Source organism: Leuciscus leuciscus, assembly GCF_965113295.1.
Source record: "Leuciscus leuciscus genome assembly, chromosome: 25".
In the NCBI taxonomy this organism is placed as follows: domain Eukaryota; kingdom Metazoa; phylum Chordata; class Actinopteri; order Cypriniformes; family Leuciscidae; genus Leuciscus; species Leuciscus leuciscus.
The window spans coordinates 22,068,747-22,090,592 of NC_138724.1; the positions used below are offsets into that span (position 1 = coordinate 22,068,747).

At 38.3% G+C, this 21,846-nt stretch overlaps 2 protein-coding genes across 3 annotated transcripts in view; one reads left to right on the top strand and one right to left on the bottom strand.

Moving 5' to 3' along the window:
• Positions 1-8,294, top strand: klhdc4 (kelch domain containing 4). 2 transcript variants are annotated; one of them, XR_014202684.1, is made up of 13 exons: positions 1-204; positions 290-381; positions 463-541; positions 1,366-1,464; positions 1,669-1,805; positions 3,544-3,636; positions 4,020-4,182; positions 5,873-5,951; positions 6,076-6,284; positions 6,369-6,777; positions 7,149-7,271; positions 7,892-8,145; positions 8,176-8,294. XR_014202684.1 is itself a non-coding variant. In XM_082159608.1 (12 exons), exons 1-12 carry the CDS (start codon positions 106-108, stop codon positions 8,068-8,070), a joined length of 1,761 nt encoding a protein of 586 aa, XP_082015734.1. In that variant the 5' UTR covers positions 1-105; the 3' UTR covers positions 8,071-8,294. The 2 variants fall into 2 exon arrangements, 1 of the variants encoding a protein (XP_082015734.1); XM_082159608.1 differs by having other exon boundaries at positions 7,892-8,294.
• Positions 8,295-14,107: 5,813 nt separating this feature from the next.
• jph3b (junctophilin 3b) overlaps positions 14,108-21,846 on the bottom strand; it is a 35,469-nt gene continuing 27,730 nt past the window's right edge. Inside the window, exons 4-5 of the mRNA XM_082160191.1 lie at positions 19,798-20,768; positions 14,108-16,414 (exon numbers count right to left, since the gene is read on the bottom strand). Of these exons, the coding sequence (XP_082016317.1) occupies positions 16,334-16,414; positions 19,798-20,768 (1,052 nt within the window). The 3' untranslated portion in view covers positions 14,108-16,333. The remainder of the gene's footprint in view (positions 16,415-19,797; positions 20,769-21,846) is intronic.

The window sequence follows — 21,846 nt, forward strand, 5'->3', positions numbered from 1 at the left end:
TTGTTGGCGGAAGTATATCGTACGTCCGTCTTGTAGTTCATTTAAATCTCCATGTGGCTGTAATTGTCACGCTTACTTCATTCTGCGTTCTCTAAAGCATTCAAAATGGGTAAAAAGGGCAAAAAAGAAAAGAAAGTGAAAGGAGCGGAGAAAACCGCCGCCAAAATGGAGAAGAAGGTGTCAAAACGATCGAAAAGAGAAGAGGTGAGAGAATATATACCAACACAACACTCTAAACCAGCATACATGTCAGAAAACTATACTTTTGTTCTGTGTTTTATTGAAATAGGAGGATTTAGAGGCTTTAATAGCAGAATTTCAGTCTCTGGACGCGAAAAAGACGCAGGTGATCGAGAGTGCGTGTGACCCTCCGTCACCCAGGTGCGCGTTCATGTGTACAGGTGTGAATCAATCACGTGACTGTTACTGTGACATTTGACTGACAGCTCGTTCTCTTCACAGGTTGAACGCCTCTCTATGTGCGCATCCTGAAAAAGACGAGCTGATTTTATTCGGAGGGGAATTTTTTAATGGGAAGAAAGTAGGTTTTTGATTGTACGCCTGTTGGTGAATGTGTAGCTATGCTTTGGAGCTGGTTCTAGCTGATCTATGGTGGTCATTAGCTTGTCAATCAGCTGTCATGTTTCGAAAACCATCTTGACCACCTTATTCTGGTTTGGTTCTGGTGCAAGATGGTCTACCAGGTAATGACCAGCTTGGACCAACTAGAAAACCAGATACGAGATACCAGTTTATTTTCCAGCACAGGTCATATCATATACCTTACAAAACGGTGCCATTGTAAATTAAACCATATAGCAAATGCCACAGTTTTCAAACTGGAGTCTCCCAAGTGTAGAGAAAAATAGTGAGGGAAAATAACAAAAAAAGATTAAACTAGATGACTAACTAACTAAATAAAAATGGATAAAATTAAATAAAAGTTCTATTAAAATGATACAAATTAATTAAAATAACACATCTAACAGGACAGTATTATAGTGTAGGAAAAAAACAATTGTATGATATGATAGAAACTAAATACTTTCCAAACAATATTTTTACATATACATTTTTCACAGTATAAATTTTGTCTTTATACATGAGAATATATAGCTGGCTTTTAAGTTTTAGGATGGGGCTCCCTTGCATGAGGTTGTATATATTTGAGTGTGATTGTGGCATCAAAAAGATTGAACAGACTTAAAAAAATTCAATGTAAATTTACAAATGTACAGAACAGCTGATATATTAAGTGTTTAAATGGAAACTGTGAAGGCTTTGGTTGATAATTACTATGTGCAAACTATATCCTTCCCCAAAAAACCTTGACTTGATGTCACTTAAATGTTTCCATTCTTCCAGACTTTTCTGTACAATGAATTATTCTTCTACAACATTAAGAAGAACACCTGGGTGAAGGCAGAGATCCCGAACCCTCCTCCAAGACGCTGCGCTCAACAGGTACTTGAAATATGTAAAAAATTATATTTATTTTTTTACAGAAAATATATGAACAAAAAGCATTATGCAGCAAAGGAACCATGTTCTATTTTGGTAATGAAGGACATGTTATTACAGACTTCACCACCAGGGGTCAGACTGTCTTTACATAATAATAATTTATCTCAAGCATATTTCTGTAGCTCTCTCTCCATCTCCCTGCAGGCAGTGATAGTTCCCCAGGGTGGGGGGCAGATGTGGATATTTGGGGGGGAGTTTGCGTCCCCTGACGGCGAGCAGTTCTATCACTATAAAGATCTGTGGGTGCTTCACCTGGGGACACGCACATGGGAGCAAATCAAGTAAGTACTGTTTTGTTTTTGTCAACTCACTGTGGACTATGCAATACTCAACAATGTATTACAAGTGAAAGACAATGCAATCTGAGCTAATATCTAGACACCATCATCACATACTTAGTTTTTGCAAGCCAAAAGCTGTTAAAATCTGCTTAAAGAGAACATGACATCATAAAAGACCCTATTTACACAAGCAACAAGTTATTTTTAGTTTTATTATTATTATTTTCAATACTATAGTTGATAAAAAGGTAATCATTCAGTACCATAATATACTGGTATATCAAAATTCTTTAGTGCATGTGATACTACTAAAATGTTTGTTTTTGCAATCTTTCAAGTCAAGTCATCTTCATTTATATAGCGCTTTTAACAATGCAGATTGTTCCAAAGCAGCTTTACAGTGATAATAGGAAATTACAGTAACAGAGATAAAGTTATTGTCCAGCTAAAGTTAGTTTTGATTGATTCACTTCCGTCGCAACGATCATTAGTTATTAACTTAGGGGCCGCTAACACGACACCGTTTTAACAGAAAACTCTTTCATCATAATATAATATATAATAGCATAATAGTAAGAAAAATATAGCTTTTTTCTGCTTAACATCGAATATTGTGGGATTTGTGACATCATATGGGCAAATACATTTGCATATGCCTGCCTCCAGAGCAAGACATTGGCGAATCGTTTTTCATCATCACACCATAGGCCCCTCCTTCTGGCGTTCACTTGCCTACACCGGATGTGAGCGATGCGCCGCGTCAAATGCAAATATAACCCATTATTATCACTGACGCTGTCGACACTGGATACAGTATACAGATGTTTGTTCAGTTTCTGACTTACTCCATGCACGTGTGTTTGCCAACGACAAGACATATGGAAAAATAAATTTAAGCATGAAGTAACATTCACTTTGAGCCTGTTTAAACGGCTCATTTACTAATTTGTATAGAGACTTCAGAATGATACCAGCGTCAGGAACAAGTGGATGTTTTATTTTTAACGGTGTCATGGATCACAAAACTTATATTGTTATTTATTAACATTATAAGTGAATGTTAAAATATAAAACAAATCCATGTTATGAGTCCTTCTAAGTCGGCATGAATCGGAATTTGCAACAGTTTTTTCTTTTTGACGTAAAACGACTACCCAAATGATCAAAATGTATTATAAATGTATAATAAATACTGCAATATTTAATAAAAAATAAAATAAAAATAAGAATTGATTTTTGTTTTTATGGTGACTCTAACTAAAGCTAAAGCTAAGAGCAAAAAACCAAAAAAATTTTTTACATTAAATAAAAGTAAATGTTAACTGAAATCAAATATGAAAAACATCACTTTTTATGTACTAAAATAAAAAAGTATATAATAAAAAAAATAGACATTGACAAAACATACAACAAAATAACTAAAATGTTAATTAAAATGAAAATGGAAAACAGAAAAATAAAAACGAATATAAAATATTAAGGAAAACGATAATGGTATCTCGATAGTAAAACAACTCTGACACAATCCATTTATGAAGACCGTATTCATTAAGTCGAACTGGAAGTCTAATTGTATTTGCCCTTTATGGAAGCTCAGCAGGGACTTTAAGACGTCTGTCCACTGTTGTGTCGTCATGCTGTGACTAGAGTTTATAGAGGTTATCCCTAAACTAACAGGATTGACTTTAGACTTGGCATCCTGACCACCTGTTGAAATATGTCTTCTTTGTCCTCTCAGAGCTCCTGGCGCTCCGTCTGGCAGGAGTGGACATCGCATGGTCCTGAGCAAACGACAGCTGCTTGTGTTTGGAGGTTTCCATGAGAGCACCAGGTACAGGCAGATGCAGAGGTCCCCATCTTCAACTTGTCATTATTAAAATCAGTATTGTAAGGAAAATATTAACTTTTTGTTGTACCCTGAAGCGGGAATGAGATCTGCGTCCCTGGCTACAGGCTCCAAAAAATGTGTATAAGAATATGAATTAATATATTCAGTGAGTGTTTTTATTTATTTATTAGAAGAGATGACCTTCTAATAATAAATAATAATATTATATATATAATAATAATAATAATAATAATAATATAGTATGTTAATTTGAATATTGGATTTAAATATACAAATACATATACATACACATATAGATATATTGGAAATCAATATTCAAATGAATGTTAATACTGTTTGAATATTCTCTATTCTCTGCTCTACAGGGATTATATCTATTACAATGATATCCATGCATTTAACCTGGACACATTGACATGGAGCCGTCTCCAGCCCACAGGAACTGGCCCCTGTCCACGTTCAGCCTGTCAAATGACCCCCACCCCCGACGGCAATGGCGTCATCATCTATGGCGGATACTCCAAATCGGTATGTGTTTTGGTTATTACTGTGTTTTTCCTTTATTATTCACACTGCAATTGATAACTCAGATTTTACACTTAAAGGGGTTCTTCACTGCTGGCAAAATGGGCTTTCAATAAAACTAGGCTGCATATACAGAAGAAATGCAAAACATTTTGTTTTTTAAAATCGGTGTTACCTGACTAGAGACAACAGAGAAAAAAAAGGCTGTTGTCTTCCCTTTTGTACTTCAACACTCATAATTCACTGGGCATGTTGCCATCCAAGGCCACTTCCACCACACTGCTATGGATATGGTTGACCAGAGTCAAACTTGCTTTAGTAGGAAATACTTCTTAGCAAACTTTTATTCATAATTGTATCGACTTGTGCAAGAATTTATAGAGTAAATGTTTAGCGGAGTGAGTTACTTTTGGTTTCCAGTGAGGATCCAGCACGTTGTAGGAAGTGGCTAAAGGCTGCAAAGAATCAGAAGTACAGAGAGAGCGCTGCGATGGAGAATCAGAAAAACCTCTGTGTTTGTACTCAACATTTCAAACTGGATGACCATCATGAACAAAGTGTTTTAGGCCGAACGGAGGGGAAAAGCTCTCTCTATCCGAGTCATCCAACTGTTCGTGGGTGGGGATTTAAAAATGCGCAATCTGTAGTTTTCACGAAAGCCCTGAGAGCTGATGACGCAAAGCTTTTGTTGACAAATAAACATGAGTTTCTCTGTCCAGGCAAAGCGGAGACCAAGTAAAAATTGTTCATTTAGGTATTTGTCCATTACATTGTAACAATACAAAGCAGTTACGCCTCATTAGATCTAGCATTCTTTCCGCTTTGAATCAGACACCGAGATAAAGTAGTGCGTAAGATTACATCTGTGTATGTGTGTGTGCGCTTCAATGAAAACAGCGCATTGATATAGAATGGTGATTCAACTGACTTGGAACTACCTGTGCATTAAATGGTTTTATTGCACACCTTCCAGCCAATCAGAATCGAGTATTCAGACAGACCATGGTATAAATAATATATTATATATAAATATATAATATAATTTACCAGCACAACTGTTTTCATCATTGATAATGGTGAGCAGGAAATCAGCATATTAGATTGATTTATGAAGGATCATGTGACACTGAAGACTGGAGTAATGATGCTGAAAATTCAGCTTTGATCACAATATTTTTATGTATATCAAAATATTCACTTTCTACTATAGTGGTCCTACTATAGTATACGTACTGTGGGAATACTGTGTTTTTTGTACATGTCCAATAAATCATGGTAATAGTTGCTAAGCAACTTGCCACATTATTATAGAATCCTATTGATGTCTGGTCACATAAACTATTTTACAGTGCCTTAATTTGTACAGCCAACTATTCCAATATTATGCAACAAAATATGAACATGACAATTGAATTGAAGGCTGTTCATTTTAAAGGTTTAAAATGGGGATATTCAGCACCTCCGTATTTAACATGCAAGTTTGTGTAATTAATTTAAAAGTATGTTTTGCCTTATTTGTCCATCATTAGGTAAGCTATGTTGTGTTTAGCCTCGCTTTGCATGAGCATGTTGATGCCAACTTCAACTGCTCTACACAGAGAGCAAGGCATTCTGTCATGTCCAGGAGCTTGTCCTTGAGTAAACCCACAAGAGTAAACAGACGTAGGTGGTAATGGCCGCTTTTCTCTTCCAGAGAGCGAAGAAGGATGTGGATAAAGGAACCATCCATTCTGACATGTTCCTGCTGAGGAGGGAAGGCAAAGAGGAGCAAGGTACCATAATTAGAGCCTCAGTGATCGCTTGTTTAATGTGGGCAGCTTTTCTCTCCATTTCTCCATACACTTTCCCATTTCTGAGAAAAAGAGAAGCTCATGATTTTTGGCCCCTGTCCTACAGAAAAGTGGACATGGACGCGAGTGAACCCTGCAGGAGTGAAGCCCCCTCCTCGTTCTGGCTTCTCATTGGCTGTGGGCCCCGGGGGCCGAGCGCTCCTCTTCGGTGGCGTCTGCGATGAGGAAGATGAGGAGTCTTTGGAAGGAGACTTCTTTAATGACCTTTACTTTTATGATATCAACAAAAATCGGTGGTTTCCTGCCCAGCTAAAGGTGATGTTTTGCTTTAGTTAAGCCCCTGAATAGAGACATTAATATATATATATATATATATATTTATTTTACTTTTCTTGGCAGGGTAACAAGTCAGAAAAGAAGAAGAGGCGCCGTGGTGCGAAGGTAGAACAGACGAATGAAACTGAAGAGGAGAAAGAGGAGGCACAGGGTCCCACCGAGATTGTTAAAGAGATTGTCGCCGAGGACGGAACGGTTATGACCATCAAGGAAGTGATTTCAGCCGCAAAGGCAGAGGAGGACATTGAGGACGAGGAGGAGGAGGATGACGAAGAGGTGGAGGCGGCTGCAATGGCTTCCCTGGTGGAGCCCTGTCCTCGCTCTAGCGCCATGGCAACAGTAAAGTACGGCAAGTTGTACTTGTATGGCGGTATGTTTGAGGTGGGAGATCGACAGTTCACCCTCAGCGATCTCTATAGCCTGGACCTCCATAAGATGGACCTGTGGGACGTCCTAGTGGAAATGGACCCCAGTAAGTGGAAAGAGCCCCAGAATTCCCTTACCTTAATCTATCTATCTATCTGTCTATCTATCTGTCTATCTGTCTGTCTATCTATCTATCTATCTATCTATCTATCTATCTATCTATCTATCTATCTATCTATCTATCTATCTATCTATCTATCTGTCTATCTATCTATCTATCTATCTATCTATCTATCTATCTATCTGTCTATTTGTCTGTCTGTCTGTCTGTCTGTCTATATCCACAGTTTTCAGAGAATGCTAAAAGTTCTCATAGACTGCTGTTCAAACTAACGTCACATATAAATGTTCAGTGGCTGAAGTATACCAACAGTATTTTGATATTGCCACACTCGAGCACTAAATTCCTTATTTTAGAGACGCAGGAGTGGCTGGAAGAATCAGAAGAGGAAGAGGAAGATGAAGAAGAGGAGGCAAAGGGAGGTGATGAGGAGGAAGATGATGAGGAAGAGGAGGAATCTGAAGAGGAGGGTGAAGAAGGTATGTATTTTGCCACTGTCCTCTTAATTTTGAAGTTCTCTTCATACACATTTATGACAGGGAAAAGTATTTTGATAGTAAGTTTTACTTTCAAAACTGATCAAAATAATCTGTTTCATACCCGTTTAAGCAATTCAAAGCCCATCCCTGGACACACACATTTTCCTTTAATGATCAAGGCCATGATTTGGGTCAGGTCCATGAGGTAGACATGACCAAGGGTTTAGCTGCCAAGACCCAGATCAACATCCACTGATCCTCTTTGACAACCAGAGCTGTGTGTTTTGCTTTGGGGTCCTTCTCGCTTAAATTCATTATTGTTAGATGCCTGTTTCGCTTGTCAGTTGTAATAACATCACTGATTGTTAGCTTGTGGCTGCCTAATGGTTGGGTAGCACGCTAAACAAAGAGACTTTGTTGCCTCATCATCCTTATCAGGGGTGTTTCGTGTTCAAAGTATCTCCATTTCAGTATTTCAGGTCCCAGATTTTACATTTAACATAAAGTGGCAATACCAAAGTTGTTGAGGTGAACAAAAAGGTATATTTTGGGGATTTTTAAAGAAAGCGGAAGAGGTAATCTGAACAGGTGTTGACATTTTCTCTGTATCTCTCTATTAGATGCGGACCATCCCCCAGTAAATCCCGGAGAAGCTCTTGCGGATTATCAAACACGGACTGAGAAGTATTGGCTGGGTCTGGCAAGAGCAAACATGGGTCCTGATGCCAAAGAGAAGAAAGTACAAAAGGTCGGCCACGCCATGGCAAAGGTGGTCTTTGAGGATCAGGAACGAGATTAAACATGTATAAGTGTGTGTGTGTGCTAAGATAATTAAAGGGTTTGTTTGTGAGAAGGAGAATGTATATGTGTTCTCGTGTGTGTGTGTGTGTGTGTGTGTGTGTGTGTGTGTGTGAGAAAGTGAACAAAAGAGAATGAATGGATGTGTGTTTGAGTTTTAAAAGAAGCTAAAGCATGTTCTTCTGACTTTAATGTTTATAAAACACGGCCTTACCTCTTTTTTCACCATTTTGTCCTTATCATTATTTCTCCATCACAGTAGTTCTACTATTTGCATTTAGTATTGTTTTTCCCTGTTTTCCATGACCCTTTCTGAACAGATTTGGAAGCCATTTGTGAGTAAAAAACAATGAGCACTTTAAGTGCCATTATCCCTGACTAGTGATTATCAAAAATGGATTTATAAAAGTGAATATTTCAAGAAATATTTTTTATATTCTCACATACGTGACATGTACAAATTGAGTCAAAGAGATATTAATGTCTACTAAAAGAAAGCTTAGTGAATGTTACTCTCTTTGAACAACTTTTACCCTAACTTTTTACTCCTTATCATCAGTAGCTTGACTAGGAAACCTTTTTTTTTGTCTTTTTATTGTACTTTCCTGCCATTGAGCGCTCTAAACACAATTAATAGGAATGAAATCACAAGAGGGGGGAAAAAAGCTGAATAAATGTACTGTCATAAGGATAAAAGCAGTGTTGTTGTTAATATACTATTATCATATGTATTAATTTTTTTAATGAGATTTTTATTTATTTTTATTTTAACATTTTTAAATTTCATGTGATCAAGATTTCTATTTTTCGTTGACTTTTTTTTTTTAAGTCTAAGTTTTTTATTTAACTTTAAATTAATCAAAACAATTTTAACAGTTTTAGTCAACAATAACAGCACTGGAAAAAAACTTTTTTTAAGGAAAAACTACAAAATACTCTTGCCGCCAGTAAAACAATAGAATGCGGTGGCAAAAAGCTAATTTTATAAACGTGAGAGATAATAGCAAGAACAGATTTTGTTGTGTTTTGTGAAAGACAGAAACATAAATGAGAAGTTTCCTCAAGACTTTGAGCTAAAGAAAGCTAAAGAGGATGGCCAGGCGGCAATCACAGTTTCCAAATGAAAGGCGCTTCCCACATTGACCTATTTTTTTTGTTGGCTGTGAAGAATGAGCGATGTAGAATGAGAAGCTAATGAATAATAAATGGCGGATAGAGAGATGGATGAGGTTACGATTACGCAGCCAACTGTCTCCTCATCTCCCCTCATTCTCTCTCCATCTCTCCATCTTTTTTTAAAATTCTGGATTTCAATTTAAAAAAGACAGAGTTTATAAATAACTAAAAAGTCACCATTTTTAAAACGCTGCTCTGACGTCCTGAAGCACATAAAACTGCTGTCGTCAGAGACGTGTCAGAAGAGTGAGTGTGTGTGAGAGAGAAAGACATTTAAATAAGGAGAAACGGGGACAGAATTGCTAGTTCTTTAAGATTTACGAAGATGTTTGTTGGTCACATTAGTTGATTAATTCAATCTATTTACCTAGTGGCTGTCTTTATGACCTCATTAGTCCGCTGAACCAATCAGAAAGAGAGTTTGATAAAAGATAATGATTCATAATTGAGGCTTGACTAATTCTATAGCTTGGGGACACTTTTCCTCACATTAGCTAATTTGTTTGGACACAGTTTGAATAGGCTTGTAAATGGAGCCATTTAATGATCTCTTTCTGACCAAAAGTAACAATGAAGTTTCAGAAAGCATCTGCCCAGTAGAACCTCACAATATATATATATTATATTTCAGATAAATGCTGTTTTTTCAAACTTTCTATTTATCAAAGAATACTGAAAGAAATCACGCTTTCCTCAAAAAATATTAAGCAGCACAACTGTTTTCTACATTGATCATAATAAGAAATGTTTCACAATATAATTGCAAATAATTGCAACCTTGGTGAACAAATGAGACATCTTTAAAAAAATAAAAAGTCTTAATGGCCTCAAACGTCTGAATAATAGCGTGTATATATAATCCTATTTTTATTTGTAAGATTTTTTATGAATGCATTGCATTGAATGGATTCATAAAAACATTCTCTTCACCATAATGCAAAAAATCTCATTCTCATTACTGTTTTTAAATTTCTACATTGTCATAATATTTGTTGTACTGTCTTTATGCTCATGTAAAATAATTGTATGATAATAAACTTTGATACAGTAAAAAAAACATTACTGTAATGCAATAAATTAAAAAAATACTTAAATTATACATTATTGTAATATTTGGTGTACCTTTAATTTATGCTGCTTTAAATAAAAGAATTGTATTATAGTGTGTTTTACTGTAATATAGTTACAAAAAATACAACTAGAATAATAATAAAAAAAAAAAAAGTAAAACTAAAGCATCTGGGCCCATTACAATAATGAGAATAACATTTTCTAAGCCTAACTGTCATGAAAATAATGTTACATTTTAAAAAAATCTTAATGATCCTAATAATTGGCGTAACTCATTATACAAAACATATTTGGTTTCTCTCTTTGATTTAGACATAACCTGTAAATGTTTTTGTGAGATTTGCCAATGCGCTGGAAGGGTCGTTTCTAGAACACGTCATCTTTGTCTCTTTCTCTCGCTCGCTCTCCTTCTTGACTTCCGTCTTACCAATAGATTTAAAGAAATCACCCCTAATCCTCTTCTAGTGCTGGGACAAGACTGAACTCTACACAGTGATTCTGTTACAGTAATCTCAGACAAAATTGGCTTAACTTCCTAGCAGACAGGCAACCGGTCAGACGCACAGTAATGTGGAGGGGAGACAGAGGCAGCCATGTAAAAATGCCACCGATGCCCAGTAGGGTCAAAGGAAGTACGCTGGCGTGATGTCATTAGAATATCCCACAGGTTGTAACTAACCCATACTTGCACCCATGCTGAAATTCCAGTATTATGTTCACTATGTGGTTTATTGGTATGCTGTAGTGTTAAGGCCCGTTCACACCAAGAATGATGACTATAACGATAACTATATTAGCGCCCACACCAACGCAAAATATCGGGCTGTTTATTATAGGCACACTGCCGCTTTAAATGCTCAAGCGCTTTAAAGCAGGATGGATTCTGATTGGCTGTCAATTTTTATCGTTCATCGGCTGGAAAATGTTTTTCGTCAAAGTGATTCCAATGATATCGTTCCCCTGTGTCTTGATCGTTATAGTTTTCGTCCTTGGTGTGAACGGGCCTTTATTCTTGTACCCAGCTAGCTTTAAAGGAATAGTTCACGAAAAATAAAAAAGTAGCTTAAATTGTAGTTTGTATTTTCTTGCAGCAAATTAGGTTATGTACCACTTTTATGTTACTGTTATATTTTTTGTCCCTAGTCCCCATCCACTTTCATTATATGGAAAAGAGCAGCCAGAACAGTCATCAAAATATCTTCTTTTATGTTCCACAGAAGAAAGAAAGTCATACAGGTTTAGAACGACATGAGGGTGAGTAAATGATGACACAATTTTCATTTTCATGTGAACTATTCCTTTAAGATCAAGATTTGAGGACATTTGCGAACCATCTCAAGTCAGTTATAGGGGTGGATTTTTACGCTTATTTGTAAGCATTCCACCTCCATGATTCAGTGATGTGACAATAGGAGAGATGACATGGGGTTAGTTTCTGCAGGAGAGGACAAGGATGAAAGTGAGAGAAAGAGACAAAACAAGGACATGAGAGAGACTTTGAAGATAAAATGAATTGACCTTGTGCCCCTGCAGACTGTATTTCATATTTTCAGTGCATTTCTTTTTTTTTTTTACTCGCAATCCATCAAGTAGGTTCATTTACATTCATGACAATCTTTATAGAGGACGTCCTGACAAATACGAACGGTGCTTTTTTCAAAATAAGATAACCTTCATATGTGTGAAGTGTCCAGTTAGATAGGCCACGCCCTTAATTCTTGGCCACACCCCTGGCTTGCTGGAGAACAATTCCATATTAAGGTTGCTATATTGCGATGACACACTCTCACCGGGGAAATCTGAATGCATCACCTGCTTGTCTGTTTTTGTTCACAGTCGTCTGCACTGAGAATATTGCAGCATTTTCACTGTAACTTGTGTAAAATGAACCTATGAAGATGTCTGAATTGTATTTTACCCCAAAATCAAAAGAAAAAACATAAGAATTTTATTTTGAAAGACAATGAATGACCATTACTGTACTTTTTCTTGCAGTGTAACATTTTCAAGCAAATTTTCCTCCTCTCATTGCCTTTTTTTTTGTAAATCTTATTGATGATTCTCATTATTTATTTTACTTTATTACTGTAATAAATTCTGTAATACAATAATTTTTCTATTAAAATCAACATAAAGGTTGTACAAGCATAATACAATAATGTATAAATGCTGTACAATTCAAATAATATCAGGAAAAAAAATAAGAGATTATATTTTACTGTATGTAAAGACAATGAAGCCTATTGATATTTTTTGCATTGTTTTCATGACAGTTAAGCACTTTCCCCCTAAAATCTCAGTTCAGTAATGCATCCAAATGGTTTACATTTCTTTTTCTTTTTGTAATTCTTTCAGTAATTAAATAATTTTCATCGCTGTAGTAATTTTATTTGAATAAATGTTTTTCAGAAGAAAAAATTACTTATGACATATTACACTGTAGTATTACTAGTAGCGTACAATTTAATTTAGTTTCACCACAGTAATGGTGTAAAAAGTGTATGTCTGGGGAGAGTGCATTGATATCTTAATTGCCATGAATAATCTCACAGTTAAAAATATCTGGTTACACTTTATTTTAAGGTGTCATTGTTACAGTGTAATTATATATTTAAGTACTGAGTAATATTAATTAACTACATGCACTTACATGGGTTAGGGCAGGATTAGGATTTGGTTGAGGGGAAGTTGCATGTAATTATGCATAATTTACTGTTATTACTATGGTAAGTACATGTAAAGCATGTAACAAGGACACTGTAAAATAAAGTGTAAACAGTTTTCATTGTCTGTGTCCAGATATATAATTTATTTTTGTTTTATTTTTTATTTTTTTGTTTTGGGGTGAAACATTACTTTTTTTGTCAGCTTGACCCAATGATTTTTTTTTTTTTTTAGAGTTCCACAATATCATTCCCATCTTCTGTAAATGCATCACCACATGACCGCTTGTTACTTTTGTAATAGATACAGAGAAAGACAGCAGAAACAAAAACCCAGACTCAATAACCACAACACAAGTGCTTACTTTCAAACACTTTCATTATTTTCTCCATATAACTCATAAAGAAACAGATCCCCAGGAAAAGTAAAGAACTGAATGATAGAGGAAGAGAAAGAGAGAGATAAAAGAACTGGGCATGCTTGGGCATGCTATAGGCGCATAGGGTGACGGATACATCCAGGCCAAACGGTACAAGAGCCGGCGGTGCGGGTCAACTGCAGCAACTCCCTGCTTCAAAGACCCTTTGGAATCCCACCATCCCCGTCACATACAGCCGTTGTGGTTTCAAAGTGAGCCAGTCAGCAATTCGCAAACTTTCTGGACCAACCCAAGGACTCGAGGTGAGCAAATGCACAACTCCATACATTTGGGCCCCCAGCTTGCGTTCCTTTACATCAGCATAGTTGTCATTTGTACATTTCATTTTTTTTTTTACCTTTACTATTCTTTTTTTTTACCGGCTGGATAGAGAAACGGAGAAATATGGGGAAGGAAGGGCGAGAAAGAGGGATAGAGAAAGAGTACACAAACTGTGAGTGAATCATTGCCAGGAGGACAGACTCAAGGGGGGAGAGTACAAGCCCATATACACATGCTATAAAAACATCTCAGTCTTTACGTTCTGTTAGCTGGCTATAAAAAAATAAACAAAACACCTCTCTTTGATTGTTTTAGTTTCGTCTCTGATTTTGGGGCGGAAAGGCCTCTGGATGCCGGGACCAGCACTTGGACCTCGGGTTCATCATTGGCATGCCCGATCAGACCTGTTCCACTGTGTATCATGCCGTTGGCCAATAAGGTAAAAGATTTCAAAACTTATGACAGTTTGTTGGACAATTGGTGATAATCTCATTCGTACGTTTTCATAGGGTCTGCTTACGTTCCTTTGAAGGAACGACATTCACCCAAAAATGAAAATTCTGTCATCATTCCAAACGTGTGTGCATTTCTTTCTTCTGCTGAACACAAAGGAAGATATTGAAGAATGTCGGTAACCAAACAGTTGATGGGACCCATTGACTTCCATAGTATTTTTGGAAGTCAGTCGTGCCCCACAACTGATTGGTTACAACCATTCTTCAATATCTTACTTTGTGTTCAGCAGAACAAAGAAACGCACACAGGTTTGGAACGACATGAGAGTGAGTAAATGATGACATAATAATCATTTTTGGGTGAACTATCCCTTTAAGTGTTCGTTTTAGGGGTCGGCCTTTATGGTGAAGTTTTACCAACAAATCATACATTTTCTTACGAATGAGGTCATATGAATTCATAGCCAATTCGTACAATAGCCTACTCACGAATTTATGAACATTTTGATGCAAGTCCGAATGAAATCTGTTTTTACAACGTGTCCAAAACTGCTGTCACACTTTTCCACATGTTTTTTTCCCGATAAGGTTATCTATACAAAACTAAAACATACATTAGCATGCAACTTTGTTTTTTTCTTTTACTTTTAGAAAAACAAGGCAGTCGGCATTTTTCAGACGTCTTGCAAATAGCTAAAAAAGTTTTTTTTGTTGTTTTTTATCATTAAATATTAGTTTTTTTGAAAGCAGCAGTTGGGAAAAAAACGTTAACAGTCTCTTGAATGTCTGGTTGGGAACACCAGCATCTCGCGCAGCATGGCTTTCAGGTGTGCATGGTGAGGTTGGCAGGTGCTCGCACGTTCTCGTGATTTCATCAAAGAGAGTGTAGGAGGGGTAGAGGTTTATAATGATGACCTCACAGAATGTCATGTGCTAGCCCTCATACAACATTCGAACAATGTTTAAATAACATATAATTCTGCCAAAAAAGATCAAACTTAGGAAAGTGCTTCCGAAGATCAAACCCATGCTACGTTTTGTTGAATGTACAGTGTATAATCTAACATGCAGGACCTGTTTATGAAAAGATAAATGAGTCAAACTATGTTATGATTTATTTTGCTGAAATTTGGAGCAAGATTAATGACAAAGCCCTTTCAGATCGTAGAACTTTTGCATCTGGGAATTTTTCCAAATGCATATGGGTCAGATTCGCCCGAGTGCAAATGTTGCAAATGCAGAAACTGTCTCTGTGGTTATCAGACTTGAACTTTTACTAACCCACTTTGGTGTGGTTGTGCTTGTTTGGCCGATTTCTTTTTGACATACGCAACATATTTAGGCAAAATTACAAGTGTTTAGACATCAAAAAGCTTTAAAGCCTCAGTTTAGGTCCATTATCATTAAAAAGTGTCTTTAATTCTCATTTCAGGCCCACCATGACATTCTGGGGTCCACTGGTATTTGACGTACCACACAGAAGGAAAATGGAGGTGTACAGGAAATGAGAGGAGCGCTTGGCATGTTATTCCGATGAGTGACAAAAACAAAGACATGGAAAAACACAAGCAATGCTTAGGAGTGGTGCGCGAGGGAGGCGGGTGGTGTTAGACAGGGGCCGTTTCCCATCACTTTGAACCTGTTGACATCATAGCTGTGTAACGCTGCCATCACCCGAAAAGATGTTGATGGTGGTCTCCCTTCACCCTTACGCCACCTTGCACACCCTCCCTCACCAAAGCCACCGTTCAAATGAGTCCAACACCCAAATACAAACCAAAAACCAAATGAAAACCGAGAAAAGCCACCAGCATTGTCAAGAAAAAGGCAAGTAAGAATATGAAATAAAAAAGAGAAACAAGTATATCAATTTATATCAGCATTAATGAGTGAGTGAATACATAGGATAAAACTAGAAGTTCAAAAGGATGCTTGTAACTATTTCAGAAAAAAAAAAAAAAAGGAAATTAAGAAATCAAAACGAGCTCTTTGGAGACAGAAAAGCAGACAGAACCGCTGAGCCCAGTTTTGTGTTGTTGCCTTCCTCAGTCCTCTTACTGACATGCTGTAACTTCGATAGAAGTACATTGGTCGTTTGTTTTAAAAAAACGGGCCGGAACCAGATCAGTCGTGATGATACTAGTATTGATTTGATGATAGTGTAGCTGGACAAGAGGAATTGATAGGCAATGCAGAGTTTAAATAAAAAAATGGACAAACAAAATGGCGACTCCAATGTTGAGCAAAATCACCATGACTACCAGAATAGAGTTGGAGCCCTGTTGAATGAGAAAGAGAAAAAGAGAAAGGTCAGTATTTGTTTATACAGTGTGGATTTCACTAAACACTAATAGTGTTTATTGGCATGCTGTCTAACTTGATTCACTAAAAAATGAGTATCGGGTAACAGTGCAAACACGCTCAAAAATCTGTGCTAAACACAATTTCTAATAATACAACAAGGACCCCAAAATGATTTAATTTGCTGAAAGAGCCTTTAATTAGTACTCTATTTAGTGCCTGATTAGAAATCCTACCAATTAACTTTAGTCTAAACTAAATTATGACAATTAATGTCTGAAGCAAAAACAATAGTAAAACCATTTTTGTAGTAGGTGAACTAATCACTTAGTGCACTAGCTTAGCATTCAGCTAGCATAGCCTATACCCTATGCAAGTTGCTCAAGCTTAAAGTAAACTTCAGTTTTGATGAGAACGCTTAATGTATGGATGCAGCCGAACGCATAGCTTTTCTAAGTATCACAGAGTAAACGCATCAAGTAAATCGCTTGAAACATGCCCACTTGAAAGTTTCAACCTTGTCCAGAATCTGTGCTATTTCTCTCCAGAAGTTATGACAGATACAAATTTCTTTGTACTCTTTTTGCAAACTACTTGCAGATATCTCTTAACCCCCTCACACAAGCGCTTGTAAATGCGGCTGTCTGTTGTTGTTGCTGTTTCCAGTAGTTTGTTGACATCGTTCCGTCTCTTCCTTTTCTTTTTTTAACCTTGAAACAATAGGCTGGCACAATTTTAGCACCTTGTAGACAAACTAATTAGTGCAACAACTACAACAAAATCAATGGGGTTCTCAAGCTGAGTTTACAGATTATGCACGGTTAGAAAAATCAGTCTAATCAGTATAATATGCGCATACTATGCTGATGTTGAAATTTACGTCACTCACAAACCATAGTGTATGCATTAAAATCAAAGTATATTTTGGGTTTTACCCTACACATAATCACAGCAAACCTTACTGATTTTTATGAACGTCTATAGTCAGAATTGTTTGTACCAAAATTGCCATGTTGTGGAGTTATGCAGCTGTCAGGTGTACTTTCCTGGGACATTACAGCATTGCATTACAACTACAGTCTAGGCCCCTAAACAAGCTCTTTAAAATGCCCAAAAGTGCACTTGACTACACTCTGTGTCTGGATATTAGTTGGTTATAGCGCTCTTCTCAATCTTACATTGGTTGTGGGAGTGCTGCAAATAATTAACATTAGTGCAAGTAGTTCTCACTTTTGTGAATACACTGCACTCTATAAACCTAATTTGCATAGAAAGCAAGCGTGTTTGCAGTGATAAAGAAAGACAACGACTGAAATACTCAAGCTGTTGCGTGAATATCGCTGTGAAATTGCGCTGAAATATCACATGCTAAAGTTGTGCAACTGTTTAGTGAATTTCCTCTTCAGTGTATTAAGCAGTCAACATACTAGAGTCCTAGATTCACTTCAAAACACACTTGCACACTACAGTGGGTGTTTAAAGAAAGCCTGCATGATTATTCCATTCCCCTCGGCTCACCGGAGAGATACGGTATTATCTGAATGGAAATGAGAGTCTGTACTGCATTGTGCCAGCCCTCGTAAGGACGAACGTATTTGCAAAGAGCTCCGTTTGTCGAGCACGCTTTTGTAATTAATGGGCTCATGTAAGCGTATCGTGGACAATGTTTACAACCGTTGAGCAGAGGGACACGCGCGCTGCACATGCAAGACACATGTGAGGCATGAAATTAGGCTGTGACAAGCGAACCGGACACAGTACAGTTAAGAAGATGCCGTGAGCGTTGATTTTGCACATTGAATTAGGACAATCATATCTTACACAGTCACATTTAGCGCATCTTCCTGTTAACCAACCACATTTTGCTCTCCACAGTTGTTTTATTGTATGGTCAGACAGTTGAGCCTTGTTTAGGACCTGTTCTTCTTCCTGCTGTGCTAAGCTAACCAGTTGTTTAGATATCTCGGGAATGTATAAATGTTGTTAAAAGCATTGACAGTGTTTGTTAATTCCTGAAGTAGGACTAGCTATTGTGCCGATGTGTTTCTGTTTCATGTTAACCTGTCTTACACAAGTCTGCTGCATTGCTTGCCTCTCTGCAGCTACAAACATAAACCCCCTCCTTACTAGAACTCAGTCTTGTCATTTGATTGGCCACAACCTGAGCAAGGCATAAGCTGTTCCCTAGCAACAGAGTGTGGGACAGCCAATGCAGGGCTGCGTTGTGGAAGGAGCCACTTTGCCAATTTGCTGTTACCAAGGTGTTCTTAGTGCAGCAAGAGATCGTAGGGCCGCTAGGCAGTGGAAGGGGACAGTTTGAAGTTTGGATATGTGTGCAGGTTATGTGTCTTGGGCTGTTGTCGGCTCCTATGTTCCATTGGGACTCCGAACGCCTACTCTATGTTTGTGGAGATTATTCTTCCTACCCATGCGTTCTCAGGCACCGATGCATACTAGAACATCTGGTGCGGTTGCAATTGATTAGAAATGTATTCAATCTGTTTTAATATAGTATAATAAAATGTTATGATTCAATATTCAAGTGTTTTATTGCACAATTTATTGGGCAAATATTAAGATTCTGTTGTCATTTACTCACCCTCATGTTTTTCCAAAACCCATATGACTTTCTTTCTTCCATGAAATACAAAAAAAGAGACATTCTGAAGTCTGTACTTGTCACTTTTGTCCTTGTAAATACAATGAATGGATACAAAAACACCATAAAATTGTTACGTCCAATCTTGCTCCTGGAGGGCCACAATCCTGTTGAGCTTATGCGTTTTGGTCGATCGGCTCACAAGTAGACAAGGGAGACACATTCCCGTTTACACCTGGTGTTTTAATCAGTCTCTTTTGTCAATTTTTGACCACTTCTGTCCTGATTTCTTCGTATTTGGCGTCGCCCACTTGAGATCGGATTGACGAAAATGCTCCTTAATTATCAGATGTAAACATGGTCTTAGATACAGTCATAATAAAGCACACCTGAACTAATCAAGGTCTTCAGAGTTACTAGAAATGTCCAGGCAAGTGAGTTGAGCCAGGTTGAAACTAAACACTGCAGGATATTAGCCCTTCAGGAGCAGGATTGGATACCCCTGCCATAAGATTCCATCATCTGTTTCTCACTCAGAGCTCACAAGGGCCACTTTTACCATACTTTTATGGTGTTTAGCGTCCTTTTTTAAAGCTTTAAAGCTTCTGTCTTTAAAGCTTGAGTCTTTAACAATTTCTCTTTTTGTGTTGCACAGAAGAAAGTCAAACAGATTTGGACCGACTTGAGGGTGAGTAAATTATACCAGAACTTTTCATTTTGGGTTAACTCTCCCTGTGTTCAGTGTAGTGCATCTTCACTTACCGAGTTCACTTTGAGCTGAGACTGATTCTCGTCTTCGTGCTGTAGTGCAATAGGTGGGGATTTCTGTGGGGGTGAGAGTGTGAGGTCCCTGCGGAGGGGCCGTGCCTCTAACTTTTCCCCCACTCGTAGACTGTCCAACTTTTGCACTGAGTCTGGAGCCGGCCCCTCCCGGGCATCCCTGGGCCCTGAGGCATCACGAACGTCCCGCTCCCGGTCGCGATTTTTACCTCGTCGCTGTAGTGTATGTGCTCTGGACTCCGAGTGACCAGGCCTCTCCTCCCCGTGCCCATAGGGCTTCTGGGAGTTATGGGAGTCCATTGGCTGTAACGGCCTCATCTCCATTTCATAATTGCTCAGTTTTTCCTCGTCCTGCTCTAGGAGACGGGAGTGAGCCAAACTGTCCCCTTGTACCCGCTGAGACGTCCAGGAAGCAGAGGGTCCGTCTGGCCTTCTTTCCCGTGGCGTTTTATGATTGGAGGAGCTGTGGTCTCGAGGCTTATGATTGGAGGCGTGCTTGTGGCCGTTGGCCCGTGCCGCCCCAACCCGCACCTCGTCCTGTACAGAAGGGGTTGTAGATCGGCTGCTGCCACGACTACCGCCTCTACTACTGCCCCCACGAGAGGCACGCTTGTCCTCACTCCAGCTGTTAGCCCTCAGGTACTCTCCACCTCCACCCGAACCGCCACCACCTCTCCCCTCCATCAGCACCTGGATCTCTTGCGTTCCCCCGCGCTCCTCGTCCACTGCAGTCTGTCGCAGGAAGCGGGCATTTTTGGTGCGGTGGGAAGATTTGGTGGTCGGGCTTCGGGGAGGTGTGGAGGGCCGGCTGGGAGTAGGGCTCACGTCTGGGGTCAGGTCTGGAGGTGTGGAGCCCTTCATATAGAGCTCAGTGCTGTCCGCAGTCCCACTGGAGATCACTTCTACATCGTTCTCACTCGAGTTCTGCTGTTTGGGTCGCTGGCACTCCACTCCTACACGAAGACATAGAGACAAGTCTAAGTTTTAATTTTAAAACATGTATTCATGCCACATGCTTGAAATGTACTGAAAAGGGGGTGTATGGGATAGGAACATGCTCTTGAAGAAGCTTCCATCTGTCTTAATTCACTTTTAGGATTTAAAATGAATTTGGAGTATTTTATTAAGACAAAATGGTTAGAATGGTTGATATCTACCATTAATCAGTTAATGGCTATGAGACATGAAAACAACTATCAGCTTATCATATCAGCCAGAATTTTAATATTTGTGCTTCCCTTATGTTTTTTATAGTCTTTTTGATGGTATGGTCACTTTAAGCTGTAGATATATGAAAAAAGAACGGCAAGAAGATTCTTCAGTAATTCTCCTTTTGTGTTCCACAGGAAAAAAATAACAGCTCAGTTGGTGGATTTGGAACAACATAAGGGTAAATCATAACAGATTTTTTATTTTGGGGGTGAATTATTCCTGTACCTCGCTTGATTGCTTGAAGCACATGAACCATTCCTGGTAGTACAGTTTAACTTATCAAATCTTTCCTGAGTCAGCACCATGGCTGCTCGAATCAGCTCGGCTAATGAGAATGAAGATTTCATCCCTATGCGCCTGTACGTACATAACTTTCAACTTAACCTTATAAAGGCTTGTATTGCAACTGTAAACATAATTTACAAATCTGTTGCAAGTCAGCACATCTCAGCCAAGTTTGTCCTAACATCTCTAAGGTCATCACATGACGTAAATTTATCATTTAGAAATATCAACCGTTCCAGGAGGTCTCATACACTGATCCAGCACAGCGTGTGTGCTTATAGCTCTCCTGTAAAGGGGTGTTTTGTGATGGGATTGGCATAAATTCTGCCAATGTGTGGGGGTGTGACAGCGACCGAAAGAGTGACTGCGTTTACAGTATGTGTGTTTATGTGTGTGGGTGGTGTGAATATGTGTGTGTGGGTATTGTGTGTGCATGCATAAATTTCATTGTGTATGTCGGCTAGCTTCGCGTGGGCTTGTCGGAAAGGTCAGCGCTGACCTCCCCTTATCTTCTTATTGCCTCTTCTATCACTC